Source organism: Colletotrichum godetiae, assembly GCF_030913485.1.
Source record: "Colletotrichum godetiae strain CBS 193.32 chromosome Unknown BDP55scaffold_105, whole genome shotgun sequence".
Classification (NCBI taxonomy): Eukaryota; Fungi; Ascomycota; class Sordariomycetes; order Glomerellales; family Glomerellaceae; genus Colletotrichum; species Colletotrichum godetiae.
Genome location: NW_026851353.1, coordinates 48237 through 63471, shown reverse-complemented (window position 1 = coordinate 63471; position 15235 = coordinate 48237). Strand labels below are relative to the sequence as shown.

At 48.3% G+C, this 15235-nt stretch overlaps 4 protein-coding genes across 4 annotated transcripts; 2 read left to right on the top strand and 2 right to left on the bottom strand.

The window, feature by feature from the left end:
• Positions 1–1400: 1400 nt before the first annotated feature.
• Positions 1401–4671, top strand: BDP55DRAFT_40132 (UNC-like C-terminal-domain-containing protein). The gene is made up of 3 exons (XM_060567300.1): positions 1401–1448; positions 1513–1578; positions 1640–4671. The coding sequence occupies exon 3, from the start codon at positions 1701–1703 to the stop codon at positions 4446–4448; it is 2748 nt and encodes a 915-aa protein (XP_060421867.1). The 5' UTR covers positions 1401–1448; positions 1513–1578; positions 1640–1700; the 3' UTR covers positions 4449–4671.
• Positions 4672–4887: 216 nt separating this feature from the next.
• On the bottom strand, positions 4888–7522 carry BDP55DRAFT_568067 (RNA recognition domain-containing protein 2; the record flags this gene model as incomplete). Its single annotated transcript, XM_060570640.1, has 12 exons — positions 4888–5030; positions 5084–5198; positions 5253–5332; positions 5391–5434; positions 5492–5520; positions 5573–5590; positions 5643–5673; positions 5741–5862; positions 5911–6456; positions 6519–6767; positions 6810–6992; positions 7043–7522. The coding sequence occupies 12 exons, from the start codon at positions 7520–7522 to the stop codon at positions 4888–4890; spliced, it is 2040 nt and encodes a 679-aa protein (XP_060421866.1).
• A 1658-nt stretch (positions 7523–9180) lies between these two features.
• BDP55DRAFT_39965 (exocyst complex subunit Sec15-like-domain-containing protein) lies at positions 9181–12366 on the top strand. Its single transcript, XM_060567282.1, has 10 exons — positions 9181–9355; positions 9422–10432; positions 10487–10618; positions 10682–10783; positions 10836–10945; positions 11003–11138; positions 11197–11489; positions 11561–11717; positions 11786–12039; positions 12093–12366. The coding sequence occupies exons 1-10, from the start codon at positions 9305–9307 to the stop codon at positions 12169–12171; spliced, it is 2325 nt and encodes a 774-aa protein (XP_060421865.1). The 5' UTR covers positions 9181–9304; the 3' UTR covers positions 12172–12366.
• On the bottom strand, positions 12093–13775 carry BDP55DRAFT_596593 (histone-like transcription factor and archaeal histone; the record flags this gene model as incomplete). Its single annotated transcript, XM_060570993.1, has 5 exons — positions 12093–12587; positions 12649–13317; positions 13387–13440; positions 13529–13542; positions 13691–13775. 5 exons carry the CDS (start codon positions 13773–13775, stop codon positions 12558–12560), a joined length of 852 nt encoding a protein of 283 aa, XP_060421864.1. The 3' UTR covers positions 12093–12557.
• Positions 13776–15235: the final 1460 nt, after the last annotated feature.

The window sequence follows — 15235 nt, the reverse complement described above, 5'->3', positions numbered from 1 at the left end:
TACTTTTTAGGTTATAATCTTTAGCTTATTAATAATAATTTAATATTAGATTATTTTTTTTATAGCTTTATTAATAAATTAAAAAAATAATTATAAGCTTTTTCTTTAATTTTTAAAAAGCGACTTTAAGTTATTATAAATCGTATTCTATTTAATAAAGAATTATAAGGATATTACCTTTTTTATTTTTTTTATTTTTTAAAATATTTTTTAATATTCTTTTTTTAATATTTTAAGGTCGATATATTTTTAATAGATAAATGAAAAAAAGACCTCTTAATTTATTTTATTATTAAGATTTTTTTAGTAGTTTCTTTATTATATTTAAATTAATAAAGTTATTTTAAAAAAAGCCTATTCGATTTAGTATTTATTTAAAGCCCTTAAATAGAGGTTATTTACTTTTTTAATTACCTTAATTTAATTATTAATCTAGGCTATTATTATATCGTCGTTTAATATTTAGTAGTTATAATTTAGGGGTTTCTTATATTTCTATATTTTTTTTTTTAGTTTTATTAACCTTTTAATAAAAAAATATACGATTTCTTTTTAATATTTTAGTTATTTTAAGTAAAGTAGTTTAATAAGGTCGTAAAAAAAGCTATTATTATAGGGCTAGGCCTTTTATTTATAATATTTTACTAATCACCTCCTTTATATAATAGCAGTATGTATACCCCTTTATTTTCCTTATTTTTTATTTACCCTTCTTTTTATACTTAAATCAGTAAGTTTTTAAATTATTATTAACCGCCGTTATTATTTAATATTAAAGTTTAGTTTTACTTTTTATTTCGGCCTAAATATAATATAAAATATAATATACTCTTAATAAGTAGAACTAAAACCTTAACCGTTTTAATATTATTTAAAAGTTAGTAAGCTCTATATTTATAATTAATAAAAAATATTTATAATTCGTTTACGTTAATATTTATTATTTTAAAAAAATATTAATATATTATTAATATACTCTCCTTTATTTTAATTATTTATATCGTATTAATTTTATATTTTTATTTTATATTAATTATACCGGTTTATAAAAGTTTAAAAATTATAAAAGGTATAGTTAAATATTATAATTAAAAAAATATAAAAAGTAGGTTTAGTATATTATATATATTTAAGTTTAATATTCTTATAAGGCTATTATAAAAATTAATTTTTCTTTTTAAGCTAGGCTTTATTAAAGATTCGCTAAGCTTTAGTTATAGCCTCGTAGTTAGGCTACGTCGAGCCTTAGCTATAGCCTTATAGCTAAGCTAGGCTTGGTTAGGTGCCCGAGTACTAGTACCTTTATAGTAGAAGAGATTTTAATTTTATAAGAAGTGTTTTAAATTTAAATTCTTTTTTTTAAAAAAATTAAGAAAATAGGTGCTTTATTATTTTAATTAAGTTAAACTATATAACTTATATTTATAGGGAGCTACTTAATAGGTATAGTACGTCCTTAATATAACTATGCTTAATTTATAAAGACTTAATCCAAAACCGTTCACTGAAAAGTGCTACCTAACCCATTACGATCAGTTCTCAAAACTGCAATAGCAGCCCCGCGTTGCAGTGTAGAAGGTACAGTTCCTGGTCAGCCGACGTCACGAAAGCTCGATACCTAACGTCTACCCTCTCCTAGATCATGATCGATTCCCTGGCTACACATTTATCATTGCCATCGTCGAACTCGGCTCGGCAACATGTGGCCTCAGTGCCAGGCACCGTGGGCTAGGCGTCTCCCAGTCTTCACGTCGATATTGGCACTTTTCAGCACCTCAATGGCGAGCTACGTGTCCGGCGAATTAGACACCATACCAACCAACACCCAGATCGCCTTTTGCCAGTTCAAGACGATCAACTACATTACGCACACACTTCCTCAACAGTGTCTGACAACTAGCTGGCCAGGCAGCAAGGCTATCAGCGATGACTCGACACCAATCAACGACAGCACAAGACCGCCTCCCGACGATTTCCTGAAAACTACACCGAGCGCTGGAGATACCGTGGTCGCTGTCACCGGCGTGCCGACATCTGACCGGACAGGTAACGACAATCCAAATCCGTCTCTCACGGAGACCGCGACCGACGATGAAGTCACACCGAGGCCTTTTATGTCCTTCGAAGAATGGAAGGAGATGATGCTCCGCAAGGCTGGCCAAGACCCTTCGGAACTCAAGGCCCGGAAAACAGTTGAGCGCGCGACTGAGCATGACAGAGCAGCCAGGAGCTCGGGCCTGGACAGTCTGGGTATCGACGATGGGGAGATCGACCTGAATTTCGATGTTGTGTCTGAAAAGATCAGCAATATTGCATCAGCACCCCAAGCCATCCCGACAGACGTGGCTACTTCAGATCAACAGCAAGAGCCTGTTCTTTACGACGACGGCAGGACGCAATACTATCGGAGCAAAGATGCTGGAAAGACCTGCAAGGAAAGGTTTTCGTACTCGTCTTTCGACGCAGGCGCAACGGTTCTTAAGACCAACAAAGGGGCAAAGAATGCCAAGGCCATCTTGGTTGAGAACAAGGACTCGTACATGCTACTGGAATGCTCTGCGGGAAACAAGTTCGTGATCGTTGAGCTTAGTGACGATATTCTGGTCGATACCGTTGTGCTGGCCAACTTCGAGTTCTTTTCGAGCATGGTACGGCACTTTCGAATTAGCGTGAGCGACAGGTATCCTGTCAAGGTTGATAAGTGGAAAGATTTGGGCACATTCGAGGCCAAGAATTCGCGGGACATCCAGCCCTTCCTTGTGCAAAACCCCCTGATCTGGGCCAAATACGTCAGGATAGAGTTCCTGACCCACTACGGCAATGAGTTCTATTGTCCTGTCTCATTATTACGTGTACATGGCACGCGAATGCTGGAGTCATGGAAGGACCAAGAGACGCCGATTGAAGAAGAAGAAGTGGTGGAAGAGCCTGTCGGCCAGTTGCCCAGCTCTACCACCAACGCCGAGACTGGAGACAATACAACATCTGCCCCCTCAAGAGAAGGATCATCAGATATGGCACCTGACACCACACCAAACCTGCCTATGCCACGCCACATCTTCTCGCCTCTGGATTTGGAGAACCCGACTTGCCCTCCATTGATGCCAATTCCACATTCAAAGACAAGGCCGTTAGACCCAGAACTACAGGCCAGCGATCGTGCAAAGTCAGGCTGCCAACAATCCACGTATGATCGAATTCGGGGCGGAGATCCTGCCAAACGTACCGCAGAGGACAGGTCGGCATTTGCCCTTGCAAACCAAACAGATCAGATTGACGAACCATACACTTCATCCTCGGCGAAGTCTGTTTCTGCAGGTGCACACCAAAGCAGCACACACACCGACCCAAGGCCAGGAGGAGGAGACACTGCGACATCGGGCACGTCTTCCACTAAGACAGCACAAGCCACCGTCCAGTCCCGAAACAAGAACAACTCAACGGCAGCGCCTGCATCCCCTACTGTCCAAGAGAGCTTCTTCAAGGCCGTTAGCAAGCGCCTCCAGTACTTGGAGTCAAATGTGTCACTGTCGCTCAGGTACATTGAGGACCAATCTCGCTATTTACAAGAGATCCAGAAATTAGCCGAGAGGAAGCAGTTGTCTAGAATTGACATCTTCCTGGATAGTCTCAACAAAACGGTACTCTCGGAATTGCGAACCGTTCGCCAGCAGTATGATCAGATATGGCAATCGACTGTCATTGCGCTAGAGAGCCAGCGGGAACAGTCACAGAGGGAAACCGTTGCACTTAGCTCTCGGCTCAACATTCTTGCCGACGAGGTTGTTTTCCAGAAGAGAATGGCTATCGTTCAGGCCATTCTCCTGCTATCATGCCTCATTCTCGTGATCTTCTCCCGAGCAATGACACAACCTATCCTTGCTGGTTCTTTTGATCTCGGTCGAACCTCGAACCTGAACCATCCCGAGCCTGGCATATTACCAGAACCTGTTGCTCAGAACACATACACCTCCGCATATGACAGTTTTGGCCGGCCGTGCGATCGAGAAGGCCATGGTGGGAGAGGCTCACTAAAGGGGGATTCTGTCGCGTTGCAAAACTTGCCGAGCACGCCATCAAGGCTCCTTACGCCGGCGTCAGAAGATGGTTACAATTACCAACCCCAAGAGAGCAACCATTGCGGCCCCAATAGGATCACGATGCCGCAAACACACCTAGCTGATACAATCCCCGAGGACGACTCTGCTGATAATTACCGAGGCTCATCCTCGGACCTTGGCGAGCATTGTATCGCCGAAGAGACGACCCTAACATCGAATAATGTAATGCAGCATGGTTGCGGGTTTTCACCCCAAAATCCACTCCATTCGGCTGGAGTCCTCCTAGACTCGCCACTAGAGAGCGAAGCTGAGGCTCGTTTCCCAAACCAACCTCTTGGGATGGTCTCATCCACAGTTCGCAAACCACTCCCAGCATTACCAGAGTAAATATCTCACTCACATGGGACTTACCAATCCCCAGCTGCTACCAAACTGGGCTTGACTTTGCGTTGGGTTTCTCACATCCTTGCCATCGCACTGATGGTCGAGAGCACCTATTGCCAATTCCCATGGCCTGCGTAGTGTTGGCAGCATCGTGGCAAGTAGGAAATTTTGTCAATGACATGAGACAAAGCGCAGGAACATACTTGGCACGGCCGAGAAATTATGCAGCCATGATATCTTAGCAGAGAAAAGCTAGGTACTAATGATTACACGTTCATGACGCTTCCAGAAAGCTCCAGTATATAACAATTAAAGTTGGAGCCCCATGTATGTGGACAGAACTTCAATGTCTCGATTCCCCGTAGTAGTATTGCGATGCCAGTACCTTCATTCAACCTGCTTTATCCCTTGAAACTGCCTTCAGATTACACCGTCTACTACCTTACGCATGATACATGTACGGCTGCATAGATGCTTCGAAGTCATGTTCTTCGAGGGCGGCCAGTCTCGTGCCTCGGTCATACTGCGACCGTCTGCGGCGTTGCTCGTCGCGGAAATGCTGTCCAGCGTTGGGCGTGAAAAGCCCTATGAGGATTTTATTAGCATGGCCCAGCAAGCGCTTGATGATCCCGCCGTACCAACGTGTTCTGCATTCTCGCAGCTTCGCTTCATCTTGGACTGGTTGTCAGGCTCTGGAAAAGATTCCTCCTCTCCCGCGAGTTCTGGGACGGGCCCATTGGAGGTGAAGAACAGCTACATTCTTGTCAGTTTCGAATTGCCTCGCGTGCTGAGTGGAAGCTCACTGACCTTTGGACGATAATGCGCTGCTTCGAGCATTACAGAGCTGTTTCTGAACTTCTGAACAAGGCAATCCTTGCCCTGGATGGCTTTGGGAGAGCACGTTAGCAGGCAGGTTTGACACTCATCCTATCTCGCGGCACTCACTGGCATAGGAAATCTCAGCGACCTTGTCGCTCTTGAAACAGTTCCTGTATCGATGTTAGCTGGCACAAGGTCGTCTAGCTTGATCACTACGTTTAACATACCATCTCTGATTGCCTCTGGTATTGACAAACTGTATTCTGATGATCAGCACTGTAGTGAACGCCAGGCTTGGGCTTACCGACATCAATGATGTCCAACGGCTATGGAACAATGTCAGCAACATATCACAGAATTCTCTGAGGTCCTACTTACGTCCACAAAATTGATGAAAGCGTATCCGACACTAGTAGAGTCCACCGCGATTAGTGCCTTGATCCATGATGAGTTTTGAGGCTGGCGGTATTGCTTACTTGCAGTCATTGGCGAAATCGATCCGAAGATACATGAAGTCATACTTACCCCAGCTAGATTCATCAACAATCCGCTTGAGCATTGCTTGGTCGACTTTGTTTGGGATGTTGCGAAGCATGATCTGACCATTGTCAGTCTGAGCGTCCAGGGACATTGGCACAGTACTCACCGTGGTGCGAACATCTGTTCCTTCACGAATGCGGTTTACATCGACATGGTTGTGGTGACTAGCAACATTATAGTAGGGTGATCTGTTGACCCTGGCTGCATTCTGTCTTCGGGGCTCAGCTCTGGAGCCGGGAGATATCGATCCCATCATCGACATGCCCTGAGAAGACTGCGAGAAAAGATGGTTTGTGAGCTGATACCCCGTCGAGTTGGATGTAGACGGAGGCGCCGAGAGGCGATGGCCACCATTCAGAACGTATGTTGTGCTCGGCTGAAACTGCGGCTGGCATAGAATGGGCCACATCGTCAAAGGGGAAACCTGGATACCGAGAGGAGGGTACGGCGAGCCGGGAACAGGCAAGGGCGCTCCTTGGGGCATGAGGTGCACCTGGTCAGCTTGCTTGGAGAGAGACAGGGCATGAAGGGCGCTTGTCAGATCGTGGCCAGGCATGGAGGGGCTGTGGTCGTCGATTGAGCCTTCCTGGGGATCTTGAGTGGCATGAGGGATTTCACTTCCATCCAAACGCGACAAGGTGACATGGATTCCCTTGAAAGACCATTAGCTCGCGTCCAAGACCGTCCCCATTTGCCAGCGCTAGGTGAGCTTACCTCGACGACTGTGTTGTTGAATATAACCACAGCTGTGGCACCTTCAGCCTGGTCACTGAACTGGACGATGGCTCTGTATACCGAAGAATCGTTGTTCTGTTGGGCATGGTATGCGAGGAGTTGTCCCTGCGATTGCATCATGCGCTTAAGAACTGCTTCGGTGCGGATGACATCGAGCGGGCTGGGAGGAATAGCCAGGGCAACAACGGCGACCCAGACCCCAGACTTGACACGGCTCCTGGTGGCAAGCTTCTCGGATATCAGCTGCGAGGCTTTGGTTAGGGATTCAACTAGACACACCTCTGAAAAGTCAACACCAGATAGATAGTCGACTTCAAAGCCAGCTTCGACTCGATAAACATTGTCGTGGACGAGAACGGCATCGCGAATATAGCTGAACTGGACAGAGATTCGCCCTCCTCTGTGGAAAATTTGTCTCGGCTCTTGGACCGAGAGACCAAGACGCTGAAGTTTCTAACCCTTATTTAGTCAAGATATTGCGTGACGGGAGACAGAGCACTTACTATGAGACAAGCATTCAGATCGGTGATGCCAAGGTTTCGGTTTTGCGAGCCGATGATGAGACATTCCGAGAGTTCACCAACATCTCTAAGCCCGGCCGAAAAGACGCTGGAAACCGACTGTCTGTCTCGGTCGAGATTGGCGAAATCAGTGTTCCTGTCCAGCGGCGAAGAGAAGGGCTGGAAAGTAGAGGCAGTCGGCGACAACTTCTGAAGATTATTGTTTGACTCTATAGTGATGAAAGGGTCCTTGTCGGCACTGGACATGACACCTCCAAAGGCACTCGAGGGAAACCTCGAAGGAGTGGTCTCTGGCGAGGTCTGCGCAATTGATTTGAGCAGACGCGAGGACCTAGTCGCGCTTTCCTCCGGAGAGAAGGCTGTCAATCTTGTGTCCGGCGTTCCCTTGAAGGAATCGGCACCGCTGGCGGAGGAGTGAGGTGAAGAGGGGTTGAACATGACGTTCTCGTTGTTGTGGGCCATATTGTCTATCGTGATGCTTCTCACCGAATGTCGGTACTCAACCCAAGATGTGAAGATGAGGGGAAAGAAACGATGTAGTGGCTTCTGGGCAGTAGAGGGAAAAGACCGAAGTACCGAGACCCAGGGGATGACAGATAGAGTTGACAGACTTGCGTGAACACGCGACAGGTAGAAGATTGCACTCTCTTGCTTGGCCTCAAGATAGCTGTGCTTCTGCAGAAGACACAAAGTTGGGACGAAACCGAATGATTTGCACCTTGAAAAAGGCCGACAGGGAAATTCCACGACAAGATGAGGTTGCCTTGGCTCTGGGCGGACAAGGATGAACAGGTAGAAAAGGTAGTGTGAAAGTAGGAGGGATGTGTATGGAAACGGGGCTCTCGTGGAAAACCGTGTGGTGAGAAGTGTGCGCGCGTGGACATTGGGTCGGCGCAACTCAAGGAGGAAAGAGCCCGCCATTATTGATGGTAGCGGGGGGAAGGAAGCAACGATCTGGCAGTTGGTGGGTGAGCAGCTTATGGAAAGCAGGAAGGCGCGTCGCGTAGGGGCTTCCTTCCTTTGCCCACCGCGGAAGGAAGTCGTCACTGGCTGGAGAGGAAAGAACAATGCCAACCAAGGCGGGCAGCCACTTGCTTGGGTACCTACAAATTTACCTCAACTACCTTACCTTAGGTGCCCGCCTACCTACCTCAAGGACTTCATCTCAAGTCGACCCAGTTACGGAGGGAATGACAACTTTTTCTCTCAGTCTTCCAATTCTTCTAAGGTAGACGAGGGTAAGGTAGCGTAGAAAGGCGACCCAGGAATGGCCACTTCAGCTGAGGTATTTGAGGTGCACATGAACCAGTTTATGACCTCTCGTGCCTTCCTCTAAACGAGTGTGAAGTAGGGTCACTTGGGTCAGCTGGAGCTGATATCGTGTGTACCGAATTCAAGGCAGCTACAGACGACATAACCGTGCTGCCGTGATATGCCTGTCTTCTTGTGAGGTGTAAGTCGAGGGTGACGATATGAAGAGAGGGAGAGAGCTCAGTGTTTACAGATGCCGTTGATGTGCCTGCCTGGCCCCCGAAGGAAGTATAGTGAGCGGGCCAAGGTGATAGTTCCTCAAAGATGAAGTATCGAGATTGACGGGATAGACGTTGAAAGACCAGAAGAGTGAGGTAAGGCACTGTTCACTATTCGCTAGTGATGACCTTGAGATAATCGTTGCCCCGTGCGAAGTTGGAGATACGTTGTGAGGGACGGGGATCCACCCACCCCGCAGACCGGGAGACAAGGTCCTTGGCTGCGGAGGACACGGCCCCAGGATGGAAGGTCACCCACGTCAATGTGGTGCTGCCAGGGTACAGAGCACCTTACTTCCCACGCGAGCACCTGCATTAGCGGCGCTGACCAAGCCTAGTCCGAAAGGGAAGAAAGGGAGCCTCTTCAGGACTGCGCTGCATACGTATCTACCCACGTACTTCATTTAGCATTCCGACATCTCCAACCGCCAGGTGGAGCGAGCTCATCGACCTACCTGGCACGCTAGGTACCTACCTTATTCGTACCTTACCAAAGGGCTACAGGCACAACCCGTGCCTATTCGTCTCTTCTTCTAGGTAGTCCCGCCAGGTGCCCTCGGATTGACCGCTTCTACCTCGACCAGGGACTTGCTGAGTCCTAACCTGCCCCGCGAAGCTGCTTCTACAAGTCAAACGGCCACCGCCTACCGATCAAACGAGCTCCGTACTTAGTCTACACCAACGAGAACGCGTGCCGCGCAAGGCATGAAACAGGATGCCCCGACGCCCGCAAACCTACGATGATTACGGCGCAGCCGTCCAACAGGTTATGTCTAAGCCGTGATACCAATCGAATCTACATCATTCCCGAGCTAACTCGAAGTCGCTCTAGATCATCATCACTTCGTCCGACACAGACTTCCTCGACCAGCTCATTCCGGTCCTCAAAGATGCCTCGCACTCGAATCGAACCCCTTCCCTGATGCAAAATCTCGTGCGATATGCCGAAGACAGAGAGTCCGATATTGAGAGAATAGGCTTGACAAAGCACGAGGAGTTTCTAGGTTCCGTGAACCAACTTCAGAACGTGCGCGAAGGCACCGTCACTCTCACAGCAGAGATCCTCAGATTAAACCAGTCAATCCAGGCCAGCACCGAGAAGCTTGCTGATCAAAAGCAAGCTCTAGTCAACACGAGAGCCGTTCGACAGAACATCGCCGACGCTTCGGATGCCCTAAAAGAGTCACTCAAGATCCTCCATGCTGTCAATCATGCCCATGACCTGATCCGTACGAAGAAGTACTACGCGGCGCTCAAATCTCTCGAGGACTTGCAGAATGAGCATCTGATCCCGACAATCCAGAACAAGTATGCTACTCAGCACAGACTGGCCGACGTGATCCAAAAGTCGATACCCGCATCTCAGAAAATCATTTCTGAAGCCGTCATGACCGACCTAAATACCTGGCTGTTTCGAATCCGCGAGACCTCACAATTCCTAGGCGAGGTCGCGTTCTATCATACCGAACTTAGAAGGGCGAGACAGAGAGAACGCGTGGAGCGAGACAGTTTCCTCAACAACTTCAGACTCAATTCATCAATCGAGCTGGTCTTCGACGAAAGCGAGGAGTTCGACGTGCTCGACAACGAGGAGCTACGGGTTGACTTTACCCCATTGTTCGAGTGCCTTCACATCCACAATGCCCTGGGTCAAAGCGAGAAATTCCGTGCAGAATATGCTACGACCCGTCGCCAGCAGAAAGATTTACTGCTACCCAGCACGGTGAACCTCGTTGCAGAGGATGAATCCTCACTGAGCAGTCTCCTCGAAGGCATTGCTGGTTTTGCCATCATCGAGAAGGCGACCATGAGACGCGTCCCCAATTTGCGCTCTGCAGTTGATGTTGGTTGAATCCCTCCCCATCATCCCTTTGTGTTGGTGCTGAAATTTACTTAGGTGGACGAGCTATGGGACTCAATGTGTCACACGGCTATCACATTGACCTCTCAGGCCCTCAATGAAGTCAGCAACGCCGAAATACTACTCAAGATCAAAGGCGTCATAGCTCTTTTCATCCAAACCATGGAGGTATGTAGTCTCGTTAAGTCTTGTTCTCTCCACAGCCGTTTCCTGACATTCAACTCGTGATAGGGCTGGGGCTATTCTGTATCTATGCTGGACAACTTCCTGCTCACATTGTTTGATAAGTATGCAGAGCTTTTGAAGCGTCGTTTTAGCGAAGACTTCCAGGAGGTACGAAATCCTCAACACATGTGAATTGTCTCCGGTGGCTAACGCATCCTAGATCGTGTCAACGGACGATTACATGCCCATGGCAATCAATACCCGTGAAGAGTATGAGAAAGTGGTAAACGTCAGCTGGTTTTCTCAAGAAAAATCGCCCGAGGAGCTCAGGTAAGCAAGCGTATATGTCTGGTTTTGACCTAGCTCAAGTGTCTGACAATCATTTAGCTTCCCCTGCGTCTTACCATTCTCGCAGATGTACCCTCTTTGCTGCATAGACATTCGCAACTTCTTGAATCAGTTCTACTTCTTCTCCGATGATCACTTCCAGCATCCAAATGTGATCGACGACACACTTCGCAAGGCAAGTAACATGACTAGTATAGCTTAAGGAAAGGAACTGACTCTTCACCAACATGTAGTCGCTTGACGAACTTCTGACTGAGAAGGTCTGCAAGTCTCTCGTCGAGAGGCTGAGCTCACAGTATCTCGGGCAGATTGTGCAGATTCTCATCAATCTCGAGCATTTTGAAGCCGCATGCCAGGAGCTTGAGCAGCTTCTCATACGGGCACGATCGTCCACGTCAGCCGGCGGCCCTGTCACGCTTGTTGCTACTGAAGAATTCCGAAACAACAAAAAGACAGCCGAGAAGCGTATTTTCGAACTTGTCAACTCAAAGATTGATGACCTCGTGGATACAGCTGAATATGACTGGTATGTGGAATAAGACTATTTTCGACTGGAAAGGAAATGCCTTGTTGATGTCAACTGACAATGATATACAGGATGGTGACTACTACATCTCCCGATCCAAGCAGCTACATGCAGACCATGACCCGGTATCTTTCGACTATCATGAACTCAACACTTCTAGGCTTGCCTAGAGAGATCAAGGAACTCATATACTTTGATGCACTCAGTCATGCCGCCAATAAGATTCTTGTGAGCTTCTTGATACTGAGAATAGGCTCAATTGGTTATTTCCATTACTGATGTATGTCGTTGTGCAGGCGTTACCACTCTCTCCTGATGTCAAGCATATCAACACCAATGCCGTCGCAGCCTTAGCTAAAGACGTCCAATATCTCACCGAATTCGTCGACAGTCTTGAAAACGGAGCCATGCTACGAGAAAACCTGGACGAACTCCAACAAACAATCAACCTGATGCAGTCTGACAATCATGACGAATTTTTTGATATTTCGATTCGCAACAAGAAATTTGGTCGCGTCGATGCATTGAATGGTCCCATCCTGCTGGAAAAGTAAGGCTCGAGATACCGGCGATCTTCCTAAACTCAGACTAATTTCTCTACAGGCTTACCTCGAATGCCCAAGGTCCCACGCGCAGCGCTCCTCTCGCCAATTTTTCATCCAGGTTCGGTATGATGAAGTGAGAGCCATTTGCCTCTCACACACTGCCTACAAAACCTAGAGCGTGGAGGAGTATGCGGTTCGACATACCAACACGCGTCACATCCGAGTCTTGCTGAAGCAAACAACCATTTGTATTCTCTGCGGGATTTTACTAGACTCACATATGGAGCTCGTGTTTTCCCACCCCCGCATCCTGCTAGTTACTCAAGAGGATCAATCCATCGTGAAGCACTGGCAGATTCGATGCTGTTCCGTCATCATGGCTCTCGTCGCTAAAAATGCCTTGAACGCCGCTACGCCAGATCCAAATCGAAACGATAGCCATGCCTCTCATTTGCGTCACCTGTGAGGGACAAATTCGAAGACAGCCGTTTGAGACACACTTGCCGCTGCGGATGCCCATCGTCTACTCAAACTCCTCGTTGGACATAGGCGGCTACCAAATTTGTCAGCCCATTCGTGGCGTAGCAAGTCATCAATACTGGACAAATACTCACCTGCTGTGGCTGCATAGCCCCATAGCCATACATGCCCTCGATCTCGCCGTACATGGGTTGTTGGGCTTGTCCGTAGGGGGCGGAGGGACCAGGCTGTACTTGGCCAGGGTACATATTCGGATTTTGGCGGTAATCTTGATCGGGCCCAAGAGCATGGCCAGCGAGGCCGTAGTCAGTGGCCGCCATGGGATGCGAGGAGGACGAATGGTTTGCTGACTGTGGCATGGAACCATGCTGGCCGGGCATTTGGGGAGTCGCTTGGGCTGGAACGCCTTGGGGTGTGGGAGCAGTCTGACCTGCTGTTCTCTTGGCATGCGAGGAAGCCTCCTCGCGGGGCACTATGTCAATAAGAAAATCAAACATGTCCGACTTGGCAAGGGCAGACGCGATGTCAGATCGCTGTAAAGTGCGCCGCTTGTTCTCTTCGGCGTGAATCCACGCACGCATCGTAAGTTCTGTAATGAAGATATCGCAACCCTTTGCGAATAGGATGGGTGCTTCGGCGGATATCATTTTGACTTCGGGGTCAGCCTTCATGACTTTTTTGATGCGTGCCAGGGGCAGTTGATGCAGCTTGTAGTCATGGTTGTCGCTTTCCAAGTGGTTGATGGTCTGCTGCCAGTAGGTTGTCAAGATGTCCTTGTACTGGCCAGTTAAGCCTTGATGAACCTGTTATGTGGACAATGCGCGTCAGTCGACTCTAGGCCGATTTCAAAGGGGATGAGATTGTGACCGCACATTTGCCCATGGGCCAGTGTAAAGTTCGGCGGGAGCGAAACCCTGGGCTGACAGCTGTGGACGTAGTTAGAGACGGCTCATGAAATGTATAGCATTCGATGTAGAAGACGTCGTCTGCGAGTCGCAAGGAGGAAACACGAACCGCAGCACTCGCGCCTAAGTTTGAAGATAGATATTAGCACACCGGCAGTAAGACGAGGCTGAGATGAAGTGAAGAGAACATAGCTCGCGTCGAGAGCGCGCTGCTTTCGCGCATTTGCGCGCGATCAGGGAGGAGAGGTGAGGGGGCTGTATCTCCGCTTACCATAATGGCCGCCATGAGACGTATCATATACAGGCTGCGGGCGACCTTGCTGGGCATGAGAGCCAGGCTGATTTTGAGGGTCCATGGTAGCTGTCGCGAGAACCAGCGAGAACTGACGGTACCTATGGTGTTTAAGGATTGATTGAAGCGTGGAATTGGTGGGCACGACGAGAGCCGCGGATCAATGGTGTGTGGGGTTTGTCGGGTCGTCCGTCGGATGGCTATTGCTCTAGACTTGCGATCAGTGCTCTGGCGCGTCTCGGCTTGGGGGGGTGGTGAGATACCTACCTACGCAAACGAGATGCTCAGAGGTGGAACTGTGATGTACGGGCTACTGACTACGGGCAATTGAGAGTACCTTGGGGAGGACGGTGGAGCGAATACCAGAGAGGAGACACAAGGCAGGTAGGTACCAAGGTAGGGTACCTAGGGCAAGGTAGGTACCTAGGTACTTGGTTTGGAGCCGCGGGATGGGATGGATGCCTTTGTTTGGTACTTGCCTGTAGACAAGAAATCCCAAGGAGCCAAGGACAAAAGATAGGACGATCTGGAGTTAGGTAAGGACGGAAGGTAGGCGAGTAGATGACTAGACGTCAGTGACCTAAAGGATAATGCAGGAATCCGGTTGATGTTTGCGACGGGCGAACTTGAACGCGACACTAGCTACCGCCTAAGGTATAGGTACGGAAGGTAAGGTGAGTGGGCTTGACCGTCATCTTATCGTGTGGACGGTAAGGCCAATTTGCTGACCGTGAGGAAACATCAAGGAGCATGGCGACGTGGAGGTGCCGATGTAACGGCCTCTTGGGCAGCGTCAGTTAGGTATCAGTAGTACCTTTCCAAGGTAACTTGATGGAGGCTGGCACCTCAATGATCGAGGTTGTTAATAGATGCCTTACGGTAAGGTACCTAGGTACCGCGGCCGCAAGCCACTGTCCTCCGTGGATGGACATCGAGGCCTGACCGCAGAGTGATAGGTAGCGCCGCCACACCTCCTCCTTCACCTTACCACCTTACGTGCTCAGGTTCAGGTTCCTTGGGGACCTGAGCTGTCAACGGTCAACCTGCCCCGGGTATTTCAAGTGAGGTACTTCAGTTATCCGTACAAAGACCTAAAATGATACCCAACAATCCAAGGTTCGTTCTTGGTAATCGACTGCCGCGTCAGGTAAACCTGTACTCGAGGCGTTGGGCACTTTGCCGTTGGGCATGTCAGCATAAGATACTCGGTACTCTAAGGTCAGGAAGGGTGGTAGGTAAGTTGATAAGGTAGGGGCGACAGGCAGCCTCGATTCTCAAAGCACACCGAACTCCTTTTAGCCGCCTATTGGGCATCCTGCGGCCTCACCATCACGTAGCCTTTGAGAGGCCGAGCCGCCCAAAATCTACTGTAGTCTTCTATCTTCGCTTTTGGTTGAAGCTAAGGTGGACAAAACACATCCATGGATGGGTTATTACGTAGAGCTGCATGTGGCCGATGACGTGGCTGAGGATCGAGGCACGACGTGACTGTCAATCAGTGCTTTGCCTCAATGCGAGGCTGCA